This window comes from Sinocyclocheilus anshuiensis, unplaced genomic scaffold, assembly GCF_001515605.1.
Source record: "Sinocyclocheilus anshuiensis isolate Anshui unplaced genomic scaffold, SAMN03320099.WGS_v1.1 scaffold2270, whole genome shotgun sequence".
In the NCBI taxonomy this organism is placed as follows: Eukaryota; Metazoa; Chordata; class Actinopteri; order Cypriniformes; family Cyprinidae; genus Sinocyclocheilus; species Sinocyclocheilus anshuiensis.
Window position 1 is genome coordinate 29,937 of NW_015557055.1, and position 24,273 is coordinate 54,209.

Sequence of the window (24,273 nt, forward strand, 5' to 3'; positions counted from 1 at the left end):
TACAAGTCTTACTGATCCCAAACTTTTGAGCGGTAGTGTATATTAATCAGATGATATCAGTGTTGAGTATCCTTAATGTCAGTTCATGCATATTTTCTGTTTTCTGTCACAGACGCCTCACCCTCTCAACACAAATCAATCCCACAATCCTCTGCAGCACAGTATGCAGCTGTTACATCACAGCGGCCCGCCCCATGCCTGCAGACCGCCGCCCAGCCAGATGCACCCAGACGTGACCTTTAACCCCGCGTCCAACCTGGAGGGTCAGTGTGGGGGTCAGAGCAGCGCAGACATACGCCAGGCCTCCTTAGATGTGAGTTCAGACAAATAAACGAATAAACAAACAACAACAATAATAATATCAAAATATATAAAAAAAAATAAAATAATGCACACTGTTTGGTATAAATACTAATTTTACATTACATTTTTTATTTATTTACTTACACTATTATTACACTTTTATCGTAGCTTTTATTGTGCTTATTTTTAATGATCTTTGATTTCTTTTTCTTCATGTTTGTATATTCTGCCTTAAAAATAACAACTAAAGCAAACAAACAAATAAAAGTATTATTGTTGTTTTTTATTTTATATATATATATCATTACATGTACAGCAGAAAAGCTTGATAACTGTTTGGTATGTTTGTGTAACCTGAGAGAAACTGTTTGAATCATGTAGAAAAAACCCTAGTAATTCTTTTTTAATCAGATGATACGATCAGTAAAAACTTGACCCGTATTGACCCGAATATAAGACGATGTTTTTTTCTTGGAAATACATCTGAAAAATGGGTCTAGTCTTCAGGGTCTAGACTTTGACATGTCAATAATACACCCACAACAATAGGTGGCGCCAAATACGCATAAAACGAGTGTGCCATGAAATACGTAATGTAATGCGTGTTGTAAAGACAAAAGAAAAAGAAAAGCTTATAGCTGCACGAGTCGTGACTGTCACGTTAGCCTGATGGGACCAAACTCCCTTTGTGATTTTAAAACATAAGACAGTACCCAGATTTGAAGACTACAGTAAGATTTAACTTCTACTGTTAATAAGATTTTGGTAGGCTACTATTAGATGGATAGCCTAAATGTCCTAATTCAGATGGGCTACCTGTTTTTTTATTTTATTTAATGGTATATCAAAAAGTGTATATTTTTTAAATGTGATTGTTGCTACGTTTTACCAGTTTTTACCATACTTTCAAAACAAAAATTAAAATAGGAAAAATATGCAATATGAAAATAATTGAAGACAAAATGTGTTTTACTGAGAAAAAACAAGAGTTGGTTTTTAAAAAGCCTTTTTCCTAAAGGAACATCTGGGAAAAGGGGGGTCGTCTTATATTCGGGCCAATACGGTAATAGTGTTGCTTGTCCCTCCTGCAGCTGCTGCCAGACCTGATGAATCCAGACGATCTTCTGTCGTACCTGGATCCTCCAGACCTTCCCAGCAGCAGCAACGACGACCTGCTGTCTCTCTTTGAGAATAACTGAGACCTCAAACCTCTATATCTGACAAACAGAAATGCACTTACCGTCACTTCCTCTTCCTGTACAGACTACAGATTTCAAAACCAGCGCAGACAGATGGACGGACACCGACGGTAACCATTATTTCTGCTTCCAGATACCTTGTTTTTATCTGTCAGAATGACAGAGAGCGTATGAATATCACTCAATGTTTAGAGCTGAAGTGAACTTAGCAGCTAAATTCAGTCTTTTCTACCACACGAGAGCGAAAGCAGTGTGGTAGCGTTTTTCTACTTGCTTTGATTTTGATACGAAGAACCGGACAAACATCCGTCCGCTGTCATACTGTGTTCATGTTACTCCTCCTCCACGTCTGATAAGCTGTTTCTGTTCATCATTCAGCAGCGTTTCTCAAACTTTGTTCAATCCAAGCACAGCTCTTATTCAGAACAAATCACATTGTTTGGAAACGTAAAGGGAGAAAACACAAATCAAGCTCCCACCGTGCAATTATCCGTCTAGTTCACTACTGTTCAGAATGCAGTTGTGTTATTTTAGAGAAGCTCATGTAAATATTTGTGAATACATTTGTTTTGATTGGTCGTCCATGTTTCTTCTGTCTATGAGTATTCATTATAAGAGTGTGTGAAAGACAGGCTACGTTCAGAATGCAATACTATACTGCATACTATTTTATATTTTGGCAATGAAATATATTTACACAAAAGTCTGGAGTCTGTAAGGTGTCTTAATCTTTTTGAAAGAAATCTCTTCTGTTCACCAAGGAAGACCATTTCTGCCACATGAGAAAAAAAACATGCTTTGTTAAGTCATAAAATAAAATGATGACATAAGGCTATTATGAGATAAAAAGTAGAAATTATGATGTCGTAATTATGAGATAAAAAGTAGAAATTATGATGTCATAATTATGGGATGAAAGTCAAAAGTATGACATAAGTCGTAATTATGAGATAAAATGTTGAAATTATGACTTGTCATAATTATGAGTGGAAAAAGTCAAAATAATGATGCCATAACTATGAGATAAAATGTCAAAATTATGACACAAGTGAATTACTGTATGAGATAAGTTGAAATTATAAGTAATAATTATGAGATAAGATGTCAAAATGATGACATACTAAATTGAAATTATGACAAGTAATTTATGAGATTAAAAAAAATCGAAATTATGACTTGTCATAATTGAGGTAAAAAGTCGAAATTGTAGTACGTCCTAATTATGAGATAGAAAGTCAACATTATGACATACTAATTTGAAATTATGACTAAGTCATAATTATGAGGAAAAGTAAAAAAATTATGTCATAATTATGAGATAAAATGTCGAAATTATGACAAGTGTATTATAAGATAAATTGAAATTATGATGTCATAAGATAAAATTTATGAGATAAAAAGTCAAAATTATGACATTAAGTTGAAATTATGACAGTCATATTTATGAGATAAAAGTCAAAAATATGGCAAAATTATAATAGTTGAAATTGACAAAAATTTGAAATTATTAGATTAAAAAGACAAAAAACTGACTGTATCATAATTTTTTGATCTATAATCTAATTTTTTTTATCTTTAATCATTTTTTTATGACTTGGTATTTCATAATTTCGATTTTTTTTATATCCTAATTTTGACTTTTTAATCTCATAATTAGGACCGAGTATGTCATAATTATGACTTTTATAGTCATTTTGATTTTCATCTCATAATCATGACAGTAGTGTGGAAACTACACTAGATTTGGTATGTAATTGTGTTAATCATCACGTGTTTCACATCCAGATCATGTTAATATGAGAAATATTGTTAATATGTACAAGTAAATATAACAGCCGTATATGTGAAATAAATCTATACAGGCTTGTTTATTTGTAGAAAGGGCAGCTGTATGTAAAAGCTAACGGACATGTTAATTGTATTTTTTTGGTAAATTATTTTTTATTGTTCTTATACTTTACTGTTCTGATGATTATATCACTTGGCAAAAAATTACACACGTCTTCCCTATTTTATGAAAGATAATATCTTAATATCTGATTCTAAATCACTTGAATCTGAAATCATTGAGGCTGCATGACCACGTCTAATCTCTGTTTTCTGCCTTAAACTCCTGAATACTCTAGTAAGACGCATCTCTCTCACACAATAAGTGATTGTTCTGTTTGTTGCCGTGAAGATCAATGTTTATGGCGACTCGTGGGATCGTGGCTGTTGTGTGAAGCAGAAATAAAGCATTTGATTGCGATTCTTTGGTCCTGCAGATCTGGTTTAATGCCGTGAGCAGCTCATAAAGACGCTGTCCTCTGTAAATCACATTAAACCTCAATAAACTCATCTCTAATCTCCAGCTCTATGCCCTTTTGACTGATTAAGCTGAATTATTGATTCTTTGAGTGAGTTCATGAACTGCTTTCAGTGGATAATCATTTACTAACATTCAGTTCGAATTTCATTTTTTGTCATAATGGAAGAATGTTTGAAAAACAGACTGTAATCTTACAACAAACACTGCATTATTCTATTTATGTCTTCATTCATTTCTGATGTCCACTTAAAGAGATTTTTAAAAGGCATTTGAATCATTCAGGGTTTGATGATATACAGTAGCAACCTTTGACATTCACCCATAATTCTGCTTTGACTCAGTGTGCATTGACGGCAACATAAACTTGGCTGAAAAAAATAATTACGTTTTATATTTGTATTATATTTTCACATTTAACATTGCACTTTTTTCAATTAGGTCACTAATATTAACATAATTTTGTTTTATGTTTTATATATTTATAATTTTTTATATTCAGTCACATGCATTTATTTAGTTATGTATTTTTTTTTTGTGATTTAACAATTAATGCATCCCCAGGTTTATTATTATTATATTATATTATTATTTATTTTGCTGATTAACTTATTTTATAGATATTTATTTACTAAAAAGTATTCATAGTAGCCAAAAAGTATATAAATAAATATTTATATAAAAGCTACATTTTATGACTATTTGTTTATTTTACATATTTTAATTAAATTTGATATTTTATATTTTACATTAAAAATAAATTTAATTATTTTTGCATTTTAAAAGTTAAAACGTTTTTTTATATATTATATAATATTATAATAGGTCTTAACGTTTATAATTGTTTTATATTAATTCACATGTATTTATTTATTATTTATGTTTATGAATCAACATGTGACCAAACGCTCTTGAACGCTTCCGTGTGACGCTTCAGCACTTCCTGTGCGTCAGTAACTCGGCGCGAGTCGGTGACTGGAATCAGCATGTTATTCATCAGTAACAGGGTTAAATTCTGCTCGCTGGCGTTCACCGCGGCGCGTATGTACGCCACCGGAGCTCAAGCCAACAACAACCCGGTGGTGTTCTTCGACATCGCGGCGGACAACGAGCCGCTCGGTAGAGTCACCTTCGAAGTGCGTGTATGCGAGAGAAATTACGAACTCTACTATGCGGAAGGCTCAGCTTATGAATATTAATGACGTTCGTCTAGCTAGTTTCTCTGATTGGCTGAAAGAACGCGAGACGCTAAACAGTTGGCGAATCAAAGAATTCTTCGAGTGCTTGTGAATATTAAGTAGCGTGCGTGGACGCTTTTAAGAACTAATTAAATATTCATAAGATCAGCCTTCTCCATAGTAGAATACTCAACACCTGTTCAAAAATACTTTATTTTATAATACTTTCGTGCGTAACATGTTTCTGAAAATTGTCAGTTAAATTATTTAGATGCTCAAGCAAATGTAGCTTTAGTTTCTATGTGTGTTTACTTCTCAACACACATTTTTGCAATGTTTTTAAGGGTTTCTCATTTATTGACCTTTAACTCTCTTCCTGAACTGTAGCTGAATGCGGATGTTGTGCCCAAAACAGCAGGTAAAACACTTTTTATATTCATTATATTGTATTGTCTTTTCTATTCTGCATGTGTGTATATTAGTGTATGTGTACTTTGGGGCAACCGTGAGTTTTCTTTTGTGTTTTCTAGAGAACTTCCGAGCTCTGTGCACCGGTGAGCATGGATTCGGATACAAGGGCTCCATCTTCCACAGAGTGATCCCACAGTTCATGTGTCAGGTGACCAGATCCTCGTCCAGATCTGATAAAGCGCGGTCCACTGAAGCACATGCTGCTTCATGTAGTTCAAGTCCGGACAGTTACTCATCTGTGTTTGGGTGTTATGTTTAATTTGGTATATTGAGTATGACACTAGTGTAACATGCTGTAATTGTATCCAGTTGCATTGTGTTAATGTTACAAAATCCCTTTAATGACTTGCTCTTCCTGTCCTTACAGAAGAACCGCATTAATCCTGCTGGACTAATTACACATTCGATGACACATTTTGTGCTCATTTTAAGTCTCAAGTGCTTTAGGCATGTGATCACGTGTGATTAAATGAAAAACACGTGTACTCTTCATGTGTTTGCCTTGATTTACACTCATTTGTTTCTCTTAGGGAGGAGATTTTACAAACCACAATGGAACCGGAGGAAAGTCCGTCTACGGTCCGAGATTTCCGGATGAGAATTTCAGACTGAAACACACCGGACCAGGTATAGCACACCTGATCGCTCTTCGTGAGTGTTTGCTTTGTTCATTAGCTGCTGGGAGTTTCATTCTTAAGTCTATGACTGTTTTTCATGAGCTCTTGTCATGGTGAGTGTCGGTGAGTTTGTTCTCGCTGTATAAAGATCTTTCAGTTTCTCTGTAGGAATGTGTAAAGGCCTCTAGATGGCGCTATTAGAGCTGTTAAAAGTCAACCATTGTTACTGTTAACTAAAACTATTATAAATTGATTTCGTTTATTCTGAAGTTCTAAAATTACTTAAACTGAAAACTTAAAATAATGTATAATAATTTAATTAAAATAAAGTGAGAATTTTTTTAATGCTAATAAAAATGACAAAAGCACAACAAAATTACTAAAACTTAAATTTAAATAAATAAACTTAAAAATCTAAAAATAAAAGCTAGTTACATAAATATTAAAACTAAAACTGAAATAAAAAAATTAAATACAAATATTTTTTTAAATAATAAAAATGACAAAAGCACAACAAAATTACTAAAACTTACATTTAAATAAAAAATAAAGCTAAATAGAAATATTTTAAAAATATATAATAATAAAAATGACAAAAGCACAACAAAATTACTAAAACTTAAACTAAAAAAATACTGAAAAATTTAAACTTGAAACTAAAATAAATCACAACAAAATTACTAAAACTTAAACTGAAAAAAAAATCTAGTTATAAAAATATTAAAACTAAAACAAATAAAAAACAAAGCTAAATATAAATATTTTTTTAAAAATAAAAAAAATTACAAAAGCACAACAAAATTACTAAAAACTTAAACTGAAATAAAAATAAAGCTAAATAGAAATATATTTTAAAATTATATAATAAAAAAAATGATAAAAGCACAACAAAATTACTAATACTTAAATGAAAAAAAACACAAAAAAATTAAGCTCAAAACTGAAATAAAAATAAATCTAAATAGAAATATATATAAAAAACTAATAAAAATGACAAAAGCACAACAAAATTACTAAAACTTAAACTGAAAACTTAAAATAATGTATAATAATTTAATTAAAATAAAGTGAGAATTTTTTAATGCTAATAAAAATTACAAAAGCACAACAAAATGACTAAAACCTAAATTGAAATAAATAAACTTAAAAATCTAAAAATAAAAGCTAGTTACATAAATATTAAAACTAAAATTGAAATAAAAAATAAAGCTAAATATAAATTTTTTTTTTTAATTATAATAATAAAAATTATAAAAACACAACAAAATTACTAATACTTAAATGAAGAAAAAAACTAAAATTAAGCTCAAAACTGAAATACAAATAAATCTAAATAGAAATATATATTTAAAAACTAATAAAAATGACAAAAGCACAACAAAATTACGAAAACTTAAAAAATACTGAAAAAATTTAAGCTCAAAACTGAAATAAAAATAAATCGCAACAAAATTACTAAAACTTAAACTGAAATAAAAAATAAAGCGAAATGGAAATATAACAATTTGCCAAAAGCACAACAAAATTACTAAAACTTAAACTGAAAAAAAACTAGTTATATAAATATTAAAATGTGCTTTAAAAAATAATATACAGTAATAATATATAAATAATATGAAAATGATGCTGCTTTCTTTTACTTGGTACTTTTTTAAAGCATTAGATAATAATTCTAATTATTATAATAAAAATGCTATAATTATTATGATCTTTTTTGTGATGTGAATATTGTATATGTAATAATGTATGTGTGTTCACATGCAAATATGCATTTAAATCAGCATAAGCCATTAAACAGAGTTGAGCACTGGCTATGACACATGGCATGAAGTTAGTGCTAATGTTTTGTTGGTGTGTGTTCAGGTATTCTGTCCATGGCTAACGCCGGACCCAACACGAACGGATCCCAGTTCTTCATATGCACAGCCAAAACAGAGTGGTACGTAATCATCTTCATGAATCTGCTTTCATTTCATGTGGATATGAGTGTGTGAGGTTGAGTGTGTGTGTGTTGTTTGTGGTGTGTTTTCTAGGCTGGATGGGCGGCACGTTGTGTTCGGCAGCATTAAAGACGGGATGGATGTGGTGAGGAAGGTGGAGGAGCTCGGCTCTCGCTCGGGAAGAACCGCCAAGAGAATCAGCGTCACCGACTGCGGAGAGCTCAAGTAGAGTCAGCAGTCGTTTCTTCTGTCCTGCTGCAGATTCAGACTACTCCATGTTCACAAGGGACAAAAGCTCCATAATGTGAAACTCAAGACACTTTTGGATTAAAGGAATAGTCTTTATTTACTCGCTCTCATGTCTTTGCAAAGCTGTGTGACGTAAAAAAAAATTCATGCAACACAAAGGGTGAATTTTTAAGTTCTTTAGACTTATAGTGACCAAAAAGGGCTAAATCTGCATGAAAGCACTTGTGCATTATATTCAGAGTCTTCTGAAGTCATGCACTTTTAAAGTCATTGTGCAGAAAAACATAATTATTTTGTATTCCAAGGAAAAAAAACACATCTTACGGGTTTGAAGTGACATGAGGACGAGTAAATACTGTCATTTTTACATGCATTATTCCTTTACAGTAACTGTAAACTAATAAATGTCATTTTTAACGTCATTCTCAGGTAAAAGCCATGTTTATTCTGGACTGACTGCATGATTATGAATTATGGCCAGTGTGCTTCAGTATTCGTCACTTGAGTTTGATTAATAAAGCCGAGAGCAATAAGACATGATGATGTTGTAGTAGTTTATTTGTATTTCGAGTTTGATCTGCTCTTGAGGAAGAGAGACGAGAGCGTATAAGGCACATTTCTGTGTTTCACAGGTTGTTAATGGCACATTGCCTTCATATTTCACAGTCTGAGTTACTGTCATTCATGTGCATGCAGTGCTTCAGTAAGATCTTGAACCATTTAGATGACCTGAATGAATCGTGTCCGAATCTGCATTCACATTTCTGAAGTTTGTGCTTGAAACCGGTTTGAAACCAAATGCACTTCAGTCTTAGGTTTTGCATTTGAAAGTTGATAACTATCAGATTATAAGTTAATAAAAACACAAAAGCACATGCACATTCATCAACAGATATATAAAAACACCAAAAAATGAATGCTTTTGGTCTTCTTTTTCAACATCAGATTCATTGCTTTATGCATTCAGACCAGACACTTCTTATCAAATGTTGTGATTGAAAAATGTGCTTGTGCATCTTTTTGAGGCCACTGTATATGAGATGTTATAAAGTATTTTTCATAAACACAGGCACAGACTTCATTCAGAACGGAATCACATTGTATAATTAACCTACAGTATTAAAACGGTTAATGTTCTGATCTCTATTGCTGTCACTATTATTGTTCACACTTTCACCCAAATACAGAAATATCATTGTGATAAACAGGCACTTGAGTGATGCCTCCTAAAATCACTCCATATACATAAGTGTATAAAATAAGAGCGATCAACAGTTCATAACAGTATTAAAAACGTCCCATTGGGTGTCAGAATTATTTGAAAAGCTCTGAGCAACTACACTGACAAACCATATACAGCATCAAAATGAGAATATTTCATAGATATTAATGCATTTAATATGCAGAAGGCTGATCAGGTCATGAGCATATATGCTGGAAAATCACAATTTAAAAATGCAAATCATAGTAGTTTACACTGATCACGGTAATTCAAATTAAATCATGATTGGGTGAATTTTAAATCGTAAAAAAAAACAAAAATGACAAATTTTTCTTTTTCTACTCAAAACGTTTTAATCACAACAATATTATTTTAATTAATAATCAAGCTATAGCTTTTTTCCTGTGTCCTGTTAGTTGTTTGCAAAATCACTTTCACAAAATCCATTTCCTTGATGACATCACCCCACAGGAAGTGACATCATTTTGGAGGGAAATCAGCGGCACAAACGTCAGTAAGTGTTTGATTATCAGTGGATTCTGTGAGGTTTTGTGCTTTGAATATCATTTCATCTCATTATTGTGTAAATATCCAGTATTTTATTTTTAAATGGGTTCTGAAGAACAGGAATGAGCCACTGCAGTCCAGAGTTTCACATCAAATTCATTTTGATGCCCTGCCTGTAAATTATTGCCCTGAAATGTGTTTATTAAATGCTTTAGAGGCATATTTCACATGTGAATTCACAGCAACTAACCTGACATCAAATATTCAGTACTTACACCATTCAGAGAGATCATTTATACTCTGAATGTACGTGTATATATATATATATATATATATATATATATACTGTGGCATAATGTTTATTACCACAGAAAATAATAATAAAAAAAAAAAAATCATTTATTTATTATTTTACACAGTCATGCACTGAACAAGATCAATCAAGGTCAGTAAGTGATTTTATCATAAAAATGTTTCATGTGAACATATGAGTTTTAATTCCATTGCATCGTTTCCTTTAACAACCACAAATTTATTATTCAAAAAGTAATTTTCTGTGGTAATCAACATGCATAAACACTGCTGACAACATTTCCGTCATGTTTACCCGGAGCACTGCTTTAAATCAGTCAGGAATCAGTGAATACTGTCAAACTAAAGCGAGGCGATGAGGGCGTGACGGGCTTCTGTGGAGGTCAGAGGTCACTGAACTCGACGGCAGTAGTATCCGAGCACCTTACACTTCTCACACAGATGCTGAGGATGTTCTTTGCTCTGGTCCGATACGTCCAGACCGTCAGGTTTCTCCAGAGGACGCTGACAACCAGAGGAAAGAAGTCAAAGAGTGTCCGTCTTAAAAGCAACATTCACAATACAGAAGAACATGTGGTGAAGGTGAAAGGAAAAAGAGACAGGAGCAGATCCAACTTCATCAGGTTCAGAACTTCCTAAGCTGCCAAACAAACAGCAAAGCAGCTTTATCTTGAGCCAAAAGAACACTATTGCATCTCCCAGTCTTTTCTTGAGTGGAGAACCGTCCAGTTCTCTTGCTCGAGTTAATAACTAACAGATGCTCTCCAGCTTGAGCTGTTTCCACTTGGTTTAGATGCGTTTAGATGTTCTTTTGTACAGATGCTTTAAGTGACCAAGGCCCTTCAGGCTCCTGAGGCTTTGGCAGTGATACGAATAGGACGGAAAACAAAGCACAGGAATCAGAAATCAGTGTCTTTGTCTTGCTTTCCCGTGAAAATATCTAAACGTCCTCAAAGCAAGAAACGTTTACTTGAGAAAGAAAAAATTTCACAGTTGAACAACTGAAACTTTTTGTTAGATTTACACTTTAAATAGTTTGCCAGTGGAGTAAACAATAACTGAATTGTTAAATCTCAGTTTTGCTAAAGTATCTTGTTTTCAAGGCAGTTAATAAAAATAAAACCATAAAAAATATATATTTTTGTTACTTCGAAATAAAATAAACGCTAACTGAAAAATAAAATATTTCAGCTAGTTGCCAAGGAAACTTGATGTACTAAAATAAATAAAACGAATAAAATTAAGGTAAAAACAAAAAAGAAATAAAAATAAAATCGAAATATCGTTTTCTAGTTAATTATACTTAACTAATGCTAAAACCAGGGAAAAAATGTTATTATAAAATTATATATATATATATATATATATATATATATATATATGTATGTACAGTATATATAAAGTATATGCATATTTAAAAAAGGACAAACACAAAATTACACAAAGCAAAATGACTAAAATTAAAGTGGGAAAAAAAAATCAAATTCAAAATATAAACACAAACTATAATAGAATATCAATGTTTTTAAGGATGTTCAGATGTTGTAAGTGTAAAAGCAGATCTAAACACCTGTTCACCTGTTTGTGAGGATAGACGTTGATGTGGCATTTGATGCACTCCTGACCCATGTTCGCCCAAGAGTTTCCACTCATCCACTTCCTCTTGCATTTGGGACACTTGTACTCGCCGAAACACCTCTTCTTCCCCTGATACGGCGTCAGACCCTCTCCTTTAGGACGAGCCTGGTGAGAAAACCATTTCTAGTTCATCAGTAGACAAGAATCATGCAAACAGAAGACAGTTCAGCACCATTGTAAACACTACCATTCAAAAGATTGGGGTCGGTAAGATTAATTCATTCATTTTTTTATGATAATTTTAATTGCATTAAACTGATCAAAAGTGACAGTAAAGATGCTTATAATGTTACAGTATATTTCATCATGTTCTTTTGAACTTCTATTCATCTGTGAATCCTGAAAAATAAAATGCATCACAGTTTCCACAAAAATATTGTGCAGCACAACTGTTTTCAACATTGATAATAATCAGAAATGTTTCTTGAGCAGCAAATCATCATATTAGAATGATTTCTGAAGATCATGTGACACTGAAGACTGGAGTAATGATGCTGAAAATTCAGCTTTACGTCACAGGAATAAATTCGAGTTTAACAGATATTCACATAGAAAACAGCTAGTTTAAATTCTAATAATGTTTCCTGTATTTTTGTCATATATGTGAGGTTTTTAGTTTCATTTAATAATGTTTTCTGGAACTACAGCACTGCATTTGTCAAACAAATAACAGTAAACTGTTACATTGTTACAGTTTTGTTGCATTGCAATGTTTAATGTAACATCAAAATAACATTCTGAACTGTCTCGTGGAATTCAAAATGTAGCATGTAAGATTCTCAGTGTCGCCACAGGAGGCGCTGCAGTGGATATCAGTGTACAGTAAACTGTCATCTTCTCCAGTCATTTTACTCTTTCACACACAAACACACACAGGTCTGGTTCAGACTGAAATCACTGATTGTTTGGATTTGTTTGACGGAGGTCCCGAAGTGTTTAATTCATCCACTCTCTCTCTCACACACACACACACTCTCTCTCACACACACACACACACACACACACACACACACACACACAGGCTGTAATACAGACGAGAGTGAGTGTCTGTTTACGAGGATTCACAGATTAATAGAAAGTTCAAAAGAACAGCATTTTTTGAATCTTTTATAACATTATAAATGTCTTTACTGACACTTTTGATCAATTGAATGCATCCTTGCTGAATAAAATATACATTTCTTTCACAAAAATCTTACAATCAACAAGTGTTTTAAATGTTTTAAAGCAGCTGTACTGATAAAACAGACCAGCTGCAATTCAGTGAGGAAATATTGCATTGATGTCATTGTTGGTTAGTTTTCAATCTATGCAAGATTTTAAGACTGAAATTGCCAACAAAACAAAGTCTGAATTATTTTCATTAGTTGAATACTTTAGAACACAACTTGAGGACATGTGCTTTAGGATTATTAATGCAGCCTTGCACTGTAATCATATCCTCTGTCCTTGCTCACAGTTTCTCTGCAAACGCCCTCAATCTCACCCAAGGACTCATTTTCCCAGAGTTCCACAGCGGAGCTTCTCTGCGTGCGGATTGGCCGTCACTGGCTCTCCTCCATCTGGAGCCCATCAGAGTGAACAATGCCGAGCCACGGCTCTCGTGAGATCCAGCGGAGAACATGTGCGCAATTATTCCTCCATAACAGACCCAAATGTCTTCGCTCTGCTCTGTTTGCGTTGGCAGCGGTGCAGTAGAGACATCTGTAGTGATGTTTCAGGACACTAATAATGCAAGAACGTTTTCTAAGAGGAGAAGCAAATCTGTCATCGTTTTCATTTGTTTAGACCATCATTACTAGTGGTGTAGCATACTAATTTTAGATGCTAAAATCATTGTAGTCGATGCCGGCAATAAAGAAGTAATTGCAAATGTTTGCCACAACATGCTTAAAAACCACTTTTGTTTATTTTCTTAAGCAAATTTTAAAATACATATACTATGTTTTTGTAAGTAGGTGTGGCTCATATTATATGAGCATAAAACATCCCATAATGCATTTCTTAAACGTGTTGCAATGCACTCTGGGAGTGGCTCCGATGGAAATCTGACACAGTACCTGTAATTCAGAGCCATATGTTTAAGTGTCAGTTTAAGATTTCCCAAAAGCCCTTTTCAAACCCCATCAAATACTGTCCACGGCACACCTCTCATTAAAGACACTGAGGAGCATGAACATGCTGTTTTAGACGAGTGAGTTTAACTTTACTGAGCTACACTCACAAGGACTAGTAATTCAGAGACTGTACACTTAGTAAAGTAAGATTTTAATACTATTATTCATCAAGGATGCATTAAATTGATCAAAAGTGTCAGTAAAGATGTTTATAATGTTACAAAATATTATATTTCAAATAAATGCTGTTCTTTTTAACTTTCTAATCATCTGTGAATCCTGAGAAATAAAATGCATCACAGTATCCACAAAAATATTGGGCAGCACAACTGTTTTCATCATTGATAATAATCAGAAATGTTTCTTGAGCAGCAAATCAGCATATTAGCATGATCTCTGAAGATCATGTGACACTGAAGACTGGAGTAATGATGCTGAAAATACAGCTGCGCATCACAGAAATAAATTACAGTTTAACAGATATTCACATAGAAAACAGCTATTTGAAATGGTAATAATATTTCACAATATTACTGTTTTTACTGTATTTTTGATCAAGTAAATGCAGCCTTGGTGAGTCTTCTTTTGAAGGCATTAAAAAATCGTACCAACCACCTTTTGAACGCTAGTGTATTTCTAAGTTTTTAAAAGAAATCTTATTTGTGTCTGTTTTAATTTTTCCTTAGGAATTTTTAACAGAAACATCTGAGACAACGTTGACACTTTAGTAAAACATTACATTAAATACTATTACTCTGCTTGAACAGTGAAGGAGAAATATTATTATTCCTCCAAGTAAAAAATTTTAGGCACGCTTTATAAATTAACAGTTATTGTGAGATCCCTTTTGTCTGGCTGTATTCTTCAATAACACTTTTTAAACCTTTAATATGTCCAAAAACCAACATTTCCGCAGCCAACCTTTGCTCTACATGCAATAAATTAAATCTACACACCACACTGATGGCAGTGTCCCAACCTTACAATAATGCCAAAGTGTGAGTGCATGCATTATATATGGAGTTATATATTTTTATATGCTCTTAAACATTGCTGTTTTTATAATTGCACTGCAGGTACTACAGTGGTTAAACCCTGACATTAAAATATATATTTTTAATTAATTAAGATATTTTGTTAAGGCATGAGTTGTATGGACTGTTATGATATTTTTATGGTGTTGGATGTCTGACAGTATCTGTAGTACAGTAACGTCTCTTTCAAACACCCACTAATGTCATTCCTGTCCATCCCACAGCATGACAGATTTACATTCTCTGTGTTCTGGATTATATTCACATTTCTGTGGGTTTCCCTACACAGATGATGTTTTACATTATCAGTGGTTTAACTGAATAAAAGAGAGCAAACTCTGTGACAATCTGTTAAAGAAATAGTTCAACCAAAAATGAAAATTTGCTGAAAATGTACCCAAGATATAGATGAGTTTGCAGTGAATGGGTGCCGTCAGAATGAGAGTCCGAACAGCTGATAAAAACATCACAATAATCCACAGCACTCCAGTCCATCAGTTAACATCTGGAGAAGACAAAAGCTGAAACAAATCCAGCATTAAGATGTTTTTAACTAAAATACCAATCCATAATCCATAATAAAGCTCCTGTTGACTCTCACATCAAAATCCAGCCACATATTTGTTTAGAGCTGTTTAAACGCTGCTTGATCTGTGCAGATTTGTCCACTGATTCACACCAGAACACTTTTTCACTGGAGGAAGCGTTATTATGGATTAGATTCGTATTTTAGTTAAAAATGTCTTAATGCTGGATTTGTTTCAGCTTTTGTCTTCTCCAGATGTTAACTGATGGACTGGAGTGCTGTGGATTACTTGTGGATTATTGTGATGTTTTTATCAGCTGTTTGGACTCTCATTCTGACGGCACCCATTCACTGCAGAGCATCCATTGCTGAGACACTGATGCAGTGCTACATTTCTCCAAACCTGATGAAGAAACAAACTCATCTACGTCTTGGATGACCTGAGAGTGAGCACATTTTCAGCACATTTTCATTTTTGGGTGAACTATTCCTTTAACACTCTCACATTGACACTCACTGTACAAAAATCAGTGCTATGGAGATTTGATTGGCTGCTAGTATGTTGTTATGTGGTTGCTTACTAGCTCAAGTCAACAGAACCCACTTAAAAGTCTCTTATATTCTGGTCTCTAGATATGGTTACACCCAGAAGTCTAATGGATGTTCAGATTCTTTAATGAGATCAGTTAAACAGAAACATACTTCACACACGTGAACAAACGCAGATGCATATCCCATTGAACACCATTAACATGCATTCTTGTATTATAGTACTCATGACTCAGTTTTCTCTTACTATATAAACCTTCAAATGTCTGTGCCATTAAACCAGATGCAGATGCTATTCACATTTCTAGCTACATGTCTAAATAACTTGCTCAGTAAAACATTCAAACTATCAAAACTGAGCATGTGTAGCTAGAAGTGTTTGTGTTCCCATACTTCTGTGAAATATGTTTCTAATTGAATTTTGACTTTTGATATATTTGATCACTTTATGGGGAAAGAAGATACTGGTTTATAGGATTACTGCTAATATATAACATACTGCGGAAGGTCACGAGAGAGTATATGTCTGACTCATTACTTTAATGAGGAGCAGAACTGTGTCAGTACTGTATTCAGGGTCCAAAACCAACACTTGCCAAGTAAAACTGGCAAGTAAATAAAAAGCTACTCACCAGTTAGACGGTTACACAGTTGAACTGTAAGTGATTATTTGAACCTCAAACTATCCAAATCAGTGACGAAAACAGACCATCAACTAATGAAAGCTTGCTTTAAGGATGTTGGATTTTTTTGGTACTTTTTTAAAATTAATATTTGTCCATCAAGCCATAAAAATAAATGACACAAAAATTAGGATATATATATACAGGTGCATCTCAATAAATTAGAATGTCGTGGAAAAGTTCATTTATTTCAGTAATTCAACTCAAATTTTTTTATTGGTCTTATGAAGTATTCTAATTTGTTGAGATAGTGAATTGGTGGGTTTTTGTTAAATGTCAGCCAAAATCATCACAATTAAAAGAACCAAAGACTTAAACTACTTCAGTCTGTGTGCATTGAATTTATTTAATACACGAGTTTCACAATTTGAGTTGAATTACTGAAATAAATGAACTTTTCCATGACATTCTAATTTATTGAGATGCACCTGTGTATATATATATATATAAACTAATAACAACATATAAAATACATTTTAATTTAATAAATTTAATTTAATGTAATATATTTAATAAAGTTTAATTTAATAATTTAATTTAATTTAAAGCTGCAGTCCGTAACATTTTTTTTTTTCTTTTTTGTTCAAAATGTACAAAATGTATATAATAAGCGAGTACATCATGAATCCATTTTCCAAACTGTGCTTTTGTCTTATCCTGAATCACTACAGTACACCTATAATAAGTGTTTATATTCAGACTATTTTAGACTGGTTTGGGTCGGCACTGCTGCGGAGTAGCCTAGTACCTGCGTGACTCTTCACAGACATAAACAGAGAGAAGTAGCTACGGCTACAATGCTCTTCCACAAGACACATGCAGTTCTGTTTATTAACCGCTAGAGCGCCAAAAGTTACGGACTGCAGCTTTAATACATTTTTTATGTAATTTTTTTTTTAATTGCAAGGTACAGTTCAATAGCCATATATAGTAAAATTGTAATGTTGGGTCCAGATTGCATTGTATGTGCACCATATTTTATTGCATGTTTAAATGTTAAAAGCACTGTGCAAAACTGACATAAGGAGTTTTTGTGGCGGCTTGGCCAGACGTGTCCAGCTGTGATCCAGTGTTGGGTTTCAGTGAGACAGACGCTGACAGGTGGGCAGGCAAAACAAAAACAACAAAACGTCTGGATGAATTCCCACGTACTCCTGGAGCAGAGATGTGTGCGGTGGACACACCGACATAATGAGAGATTCTGTGTCCTATTAGTGTCAGAAGATCTCATCTGAACACAGATGGTGAAAGATCAGAGGGATCTGTGATAGCGACTCTTTATAGATATAAATATATGTATTATATAAAATCAGAGCAGATGTGTCATTACAGATGGTTGTTTAGTTACATCGATAAAGTTTGTGATGTTTTGCGTCATCAACTGCTGACTTAGCGATGTGGTTGCTAGGGTGTTGCTGTGCAGTTGCTAGGGTGTTCTGGGTGGTTGCTAGGGTGTTGCTAATATACAGTTGCCAGAGTGCTTGCTATGTGGTTGCTAGGGTGTTGCTATGCAGTTGCTAGGCTGTTGTGGGTGGTTGCTAGGGTGTTGCTAATATGCAGTTGCCAGACTGCTTGCTATGTGGTTGCTAGGGTGTTACTATACAGTTGCTAGTCTGTTCTGGGTGGTTGCTAAGGTGTTGCTAATATACAGCTGCCAGAGTGCATGCTATGTGGTTGCTAGGGTGTTGCTATACAGTTGCTAGGCTGTTCTAGGTGGTTGCTAGGGTGTTGCTAGGGGGTTCTGGATGGTTGCTAGAGTGTTGCAGAAAAACACAAAGAAATAGCTAAAATGCGTGCAGAATATGCAGTTCTACTCATTTTCTTGTCTCAATCCAAACTCTTATACCTTTTATAATAATATATTTAATGTCATGAATCTCTGAAACTCCAGTGAGAAACTGTTCTGAAGTTCTTTCCGTATGTCTTGAAATAAAAGTGACAACAAGTGTGTTTTGAGCTCTTTAGGAACACAATCTAATTGTCTAGATTTAAAGCAGGAATCGTCATGCGACTCAATTAAACAAAGGTAATGTCTAGACAGACTCAGATCCAGATCCAGATCCATCTGCTTTGCGCGCACATATTTAAACTGCTGTCGGAAGAGCGTCCTTCCCCTTTTCTTCTCTTGTTATCATCTTTTCTCTCATGTCACCTGAGACTGATTAAAATGCTGTGACAGTAAATTTAGTGGAGGGCAAAGATCGAAATCATTTCATCTTTCTATAAAAGGTTTTTCCCTCCGTTTCTGTAGCTGACGAACTGCTGACTGATGTCGAGGGGGCTTTTTCTCATCTATGACAGCCAATGATGTCATGACAGGCAAGAAACAGGATTATCTTTCATAAACACAGAAGGTTCATCTGGCGCTCATTATGGCTCCACATACGGGTGTGGTGCTTGCTACAATGAATTGTATGTACAATTTTGTAATGCAGGTCAGTTACAGTAAAAGACGGTCAGATAATCACACTATTGGTATCATAGAACTGGTTCCTATGGTGCTCTGGGTTGCTGCTAGGGTGTTGTTATGCAGTTGCTTGGGTGTTCTGGGTGGTTGTTAAGTGGTTGCTAGGGTGTTGCTATGCAGTTGGCTGGGTGGTTGCTTTGTGGTTGCTAGGGTACTCTGAGTGGTTGATAAAGTATTACTATGCAGTTGCTAGGGTGTTCCGGGTGGTTTCTAGGAGGTTGCTAGGGTGTTCTAATTGGTTGTTAGGTGGCTGCTAGGGTGTTGCTTTGCAGTCACCAGGGTGGTTGCTATGCAGTTGCTAGGGTATTCTGAGTGGTTACTAGAGTATTGCTATACAGTTGCTAGGGTGTTCTGGGTGGCTTTTAGGGTTTTGCTATGCTAGGGTATTCTGGGTGGTCGCTAGGGTGTTGCTAGGCTGTTCTGGGTGGTTGCTAGGGTGTTGCTAGTCTGTTCTGGGTGGTTGCTAGGGTGTTGCTAGGTAGTTGCTATAGAGTTGCTAGGCTGTTCTGGGTGGTTTATAGGGTGTTGCTAGGTAGTTGCTATGCAATTGCTAGGGGGTTCTGGATGGCTGCTAGGTGTTTGCGAGGGTGTTGCTAGGTGGATGCAATGCGGTTCAACCATCAGTGAGCAGAGCTTCAGCTCAGTTCTATAATATGTAGAACTATGTATATAATGTGTCTAATAAAAACAATATCAGTGCATTGTGATTGACAGGTTTAGATAAGCAGGTTGTAGCTGAGCTCAGGTGCGCAGCAGTGAGTGTTTACCTGCGGACAGTCTTTGATGTAGTGGCCCTTATTGAAGCACAGGTGGCACAGGTAGTTGGGTGGAGGTTTCCTGCATGGCTTTCTGGGTTCAGAGGTCAGCAAGAGGTCAGAGAAGCTGTCCGTCAGCAAACTCAGACCTTCGACAATGTTGCTTAACGAGCCATAGGGAGACGAGCCCTTATATAAGCAGCTACACAGAGTCTGTACAGAGAAAAAAACACATGAAACTTTTACGAAGTTTTCAATGTAATTAATAAGCATTATCATATTTAAATGATATATGAGATATAATATATGGTCACAAGGTCATGGGTTCAATTCCCAGGAAATGCATGAACTGATAAAACATAAACCTTGAATCAGAATCATTTATTTCATATTATAGCTTTTGTTAATATTTTGAATATGATTTTTTTTAAAGATTTTTAAAAGAATATAATAAGCATTATCATATATAAATTATATATGAAATATAATATATGGTCACAAGGTTATGGGTTTGATTCCCAGGGAATGCATGAATTGAAAAAAGCATACCTTGAATCAGTGTTATTTTTACTATCACGATGTAGTTTTTGTTACTATATATATACTATTTGTATATTTTCTTTTTTCACTTTAATCTTAATGTATTTTTTGTCATTTTTATTTGTTTTTGTTATTTTACTACGTCAAGTTCAACTAAACAAAAATGAGAATTGTCTGGAAACTAGCTGAAGTAAAATATTTTTTAAAAACATTTTTTATTTCAATTAATGTATATTTTTTTTAGTAACAGAATTTCTTTATAGTTTTAGTTTTTAATATTAAGAATGTTTAATTTTCTTAATTTCTTTTTATATTTTTAAAGTTCAGATTATTTAACATGCCCTCAGTTGGTAAGGTCATTTTTAGTTTAAAAGTTCCGTTAAAAAGTATTTTTTCCAAACTGCCAGTAGGTGTCAGTATACTGTAAAGTCACTGTAAAGTATTGCTTGTTTAGACAGATAGACCAAGCATTAAACTTAAAACTTAACATGCTCAGAATCAGACGGTTGTTTGTTGATATTAAAAAATCTGTCACAACAATCTCCCTTTAAACTGCCAGTGATTCCCTCTGTGTATACATTTATGTTTTTGCTTGTTTATAATAGTTTTTCTGTGGTCTGATTTCCTTTCAGCAGATGATCTGCGTGAGAGAGAATGTTTTCCTCAGGAAGACAGACTTTCCCACATGATTCTCCGAACCCTTTCCCTCATTCTTTCTCATGAGATTGTCCATGCTGTTCGGAATGAAATATTGCTAGCAAACTGCCTATATATATTAAGCAGTATATACTGTACACTATTAAAAAACGACATAGTTAATAGCATGCAATATGCAATGACAAACATTTAAAGGTATGTTTGCATTATGTAAAAGTAGTATGCAACATTATGTGTGTGTGTAATTCTCACATGCATCAGTGATATACATTCATTGTATCTCATATCTCTGTAAATTCTTTTCCAGAACATTGATTTTATGCACCTATAATAAAAATGCTGAACTTTTCCACATTGCTTACGTGGAGCCAAACCACTAAAGCTTCAAATCTCTTCAGCAAAAACTGCTTTTCATTCAGTCTGGTTTATTTGTGCTTTCTAAAGCCAAAGTAAGTGGTAATTCATCAATACACACATAAAACTTGGCTCATAAAACGAGCACACATTTCTCTGCACAAATACACATGATAGAGCTCTACAGTAACAAAGTGTGCTTGTTAACCCAGAACTCCCGCTGTTTATCACCTACAGCCACTCTAAATGATTCAGGGAAAGCAGTGTGAATGTATCTGTGGACGAAGGCAGAAGTTTTGTGCATGTTTTTCTAATGCATCCAATTCTGCAGGACTAGAATATATTCCTGTAACTATAATGCGCAGCGGAGACTGACCCGGAAGAGAAGAAATTGTTGAATAAAGTTGCCATGTTTGTTTTCTTTGCGCACAAAAAGTATTCTCGTAGCTTCATAACATTACGGTTGAAGCACTGATGTCACGTGGAATATTTTAACGATTTCCTCATACCTTTCTGGGCCTTGAATGTTTCAGTTGTGTTGCTGTCTATGCAGGGTCAGAAAGCTCTCGTATTTCATCAAAAATATCTTCATTTGTGTTCCGAAGATGAACAAAGGTCTCACAGGTTTGGAATGACATGAGGGTGAGTAGAATTTTCATTTTTGGGTGAACTATCCCTTTAAAATGAACATTACAAAAACAAATGGAATAAAAAGTGTCCATTTTTTAACTATTTAAAATTTATATTAAAAAGTATATTTGAAAAGATAGATAGATAGATAGATAGACAGATAGATAGATAGATCATCACCTCTGTGCGCTCCTGAATGAAGCTGCTGCTGCTTCTGATGCTGATGCTGGAGTCCAGATCCTCCTTTGGTTTGCTGCTGTATTTCTCATCAGACTCAAACTCCTGGAGGGACAGATAGACCCAGTTCAAAAGCTGTGCGGGCTGATAAACCGCGTCCAGAGCCGAAACCAAACTCATTTTCCTTATGGATAAATCCAGCTGTTTGTCGATGTGTGCCAGGCTCTGGCACTGTTACCGGCTCACACTGAACCCATTGTTGCGGAATAAACCGGGACAGTTCATGCAGCTCTGGGGAGGAAAGTTAAGCCACATATTCAGCGCAAGTTACCAATCCTGCTGCGCTGGACGGACGGCTCATGTATATTCATAAGCTGTGGAGTCGCCATTGGAAGGTTACCAAGAAACGTCATCATATTATAATTAATATTCAAAAACATGCACTTGCCCATTTCGAGGATTCCAAAGCGCGTCAACACGAACTAATTAATATTTATGAGCTGAGACCCTTTCACATTTTACGGAGATATCATTAAAGGGGTCATATGATGCGATTTCAAGTTTTCCTTTCTCTTTGGAGTGTTACAAGCTGATTGTGCATAGATAAGATCCCTGAAGTTGCAAAGTGACTAATTTAAATGATTTTGAAATCATTGAAATAAAAATCCGAGCCTGACTCAATGTGATCAGGTGTAGACTCTGCCCTCTGCTGTTCGTGTCAATCTATTACAGGCTGTTGAAAGCAAAGCTGCTGAACTCTGTGAAACGTGAAACTAGATGAAACTCCCTTTGTCTCTGTGTGTGTCTGTGGGTGTGTCTTTTGGTGTGTGTTTTTACTTTCCCTGAACAGCTTGTTTCATATTTACATTACACATTAATAACATAAATATGATTTCATATTGTAAGAAACACGGAGGAATTAAAGTAGTTCTAAAATGTGATTTATTATGGTTTTAAACATGGTGGAGTTTTGTAAAGCTCAGGGCAAGCCTTGGAAATTCTTAGAAATGGTGTTTCCCTCCCTTATCTGGACGCACCTGACGTAAACATGACCAGTTTTTTCCACTGCTGCTCACGGGCTTCTGAAGCCAAACCCATAAGACTCTTTTATTGCTATACATGCTCACCTGAATGAGTGAGAGGTCGGGAAAGACGTGAGTCACCTGACACATGAGGAAGAGAAGAGTCGTTTTCATGCAAATGCTTTATTTGTTTGTCTGGGTTGGACAACAGCCACGTTCTTTCAAATTCAATGTCATGGTCAGTATTAGTGATGAACTGTCTATGAAGAGGCTTTTGTCTCTTATTTTATATGATATAGATTTGCCACACAAACCAGTTTTTGCACTCATTAAACCCAAATGTAAAAAAGTTGTCCATGAGGTATACAAATATTAGGCTATAATATGTTCAGATGTCTGTCATCCTTACAAAAACTGATTGAAAGAGTTGCTTTTCACTATTTGGGAAGTTGATACAAAGGCATAACACAGCAAACTACTCAGAATTTCTTGCAAGATTCTCTCAAAGTCATGAACTAACATTATTCCATTAATGTTAATAGAACGTTTGCTTAAAGTGATCTGGTCTTTAACAATGTTCTCAAAAAGTGAGCACAGAAACATAATTTATACGTTGTTCATGGAACTTTTTCCCTAAACTTTTTGGTTAGAAGGTTGTCTGAAGTTTTTGAATGTTACTATGTTTCAGAACGTTCAGAGAACATTCCAAATGACGTTCCCATAATGTTTGCAAAATGATAAACTGGAACGTTAACGTCTGTATAACAAAGAAAAAAAAAACATTTACAAAAATTTGACGTTTTTAACTTAAAAGTGTTTTT

General features: G+C 34.4%; 3 protein-coding genes across 4 annotated transcripts in view; 2 read left to right on the top strand and 1 right to left on the bottom strand.

Moving 5' to 3' along the window:
- Nucleotides 1–2,277, top strand: part of LOC107676429 (zinc finger MIZ domain-containing protein 1-like) — a 17,005-nt gene extending 14,728 nt beyond the window's left edge. Inside the window, exons 17-18 of one of the 2 annotated variants that reach the window (XM_016470974.1) lie at nt 107–313; nt 1,395–2,277. In XM_016470974.1, the coding sequence (XP_016326460.1) occupies nt 107–313; nt 1,395–1,502 (315 nt within the window). In that variant the 3' untranslated portion in view covers nt 1,503–2,277. The remainder of the gene's footprint in view (nt 1–106; nt 314–1,394) is intronic. The other variant, XM_016470975.1, reaches the window with a different exon arrangement.
- Nucleotides 2,278–4,736: 2,459 nt separating this feature from the next.
- Nucleotides 4,737–8,802, top strand: LOC107676430 (peptidyl-prolyl cis-trans isomerase A-like). The gene is made up of 6 exons (XM_016470976.1): nt 4,737–4,943; nt 5,373–5,403; nt 5,516–5,604; nt 5,987–6,083; nt 7,937–8,012; nt 8,107–8,802. The coding sequence occupies exons 1-6, from the start codon at nt 4,794–4,796 to the stop codon at nt 8,240–8,242; spliced, it is 579 nt and encodes a 192-aa protein (XP_016326462.1). The 5' UTR covers nt 4,737–4,793; the 3' UTR covers nt 8,243–8,802.
- Nucleotides 8,803–10,388: 1,586 nt separating this feature from the next.
- On the bottom strand, nt 10,389–22,672 carry LOC107676420 (zinc finger CCHC domain-containing protein 24-like). Its single transcript, XM_016470958.1, has 4 exons — nt 22,434–22,672; nt 20,085–20,285; nt 11,882–12,046; nt 10,389–10,807 (listed from the first exon to the last, which is right to left on the bottom strand). The coding sequence occupies exons 1-4, from the start codon at nt 22,608–22,610 to the stop codon at nt 10,694–10,696; spliced, it is 657 nt and encodes a 218-aa protein (XP_016326444.1). The 5' UTR covers nt 22,611–22,672; the 3' UTR covers nt 10,389–10,693.
- Nucleotides 22,673–24,273: the final 1,601 nt, after the last annotated feature.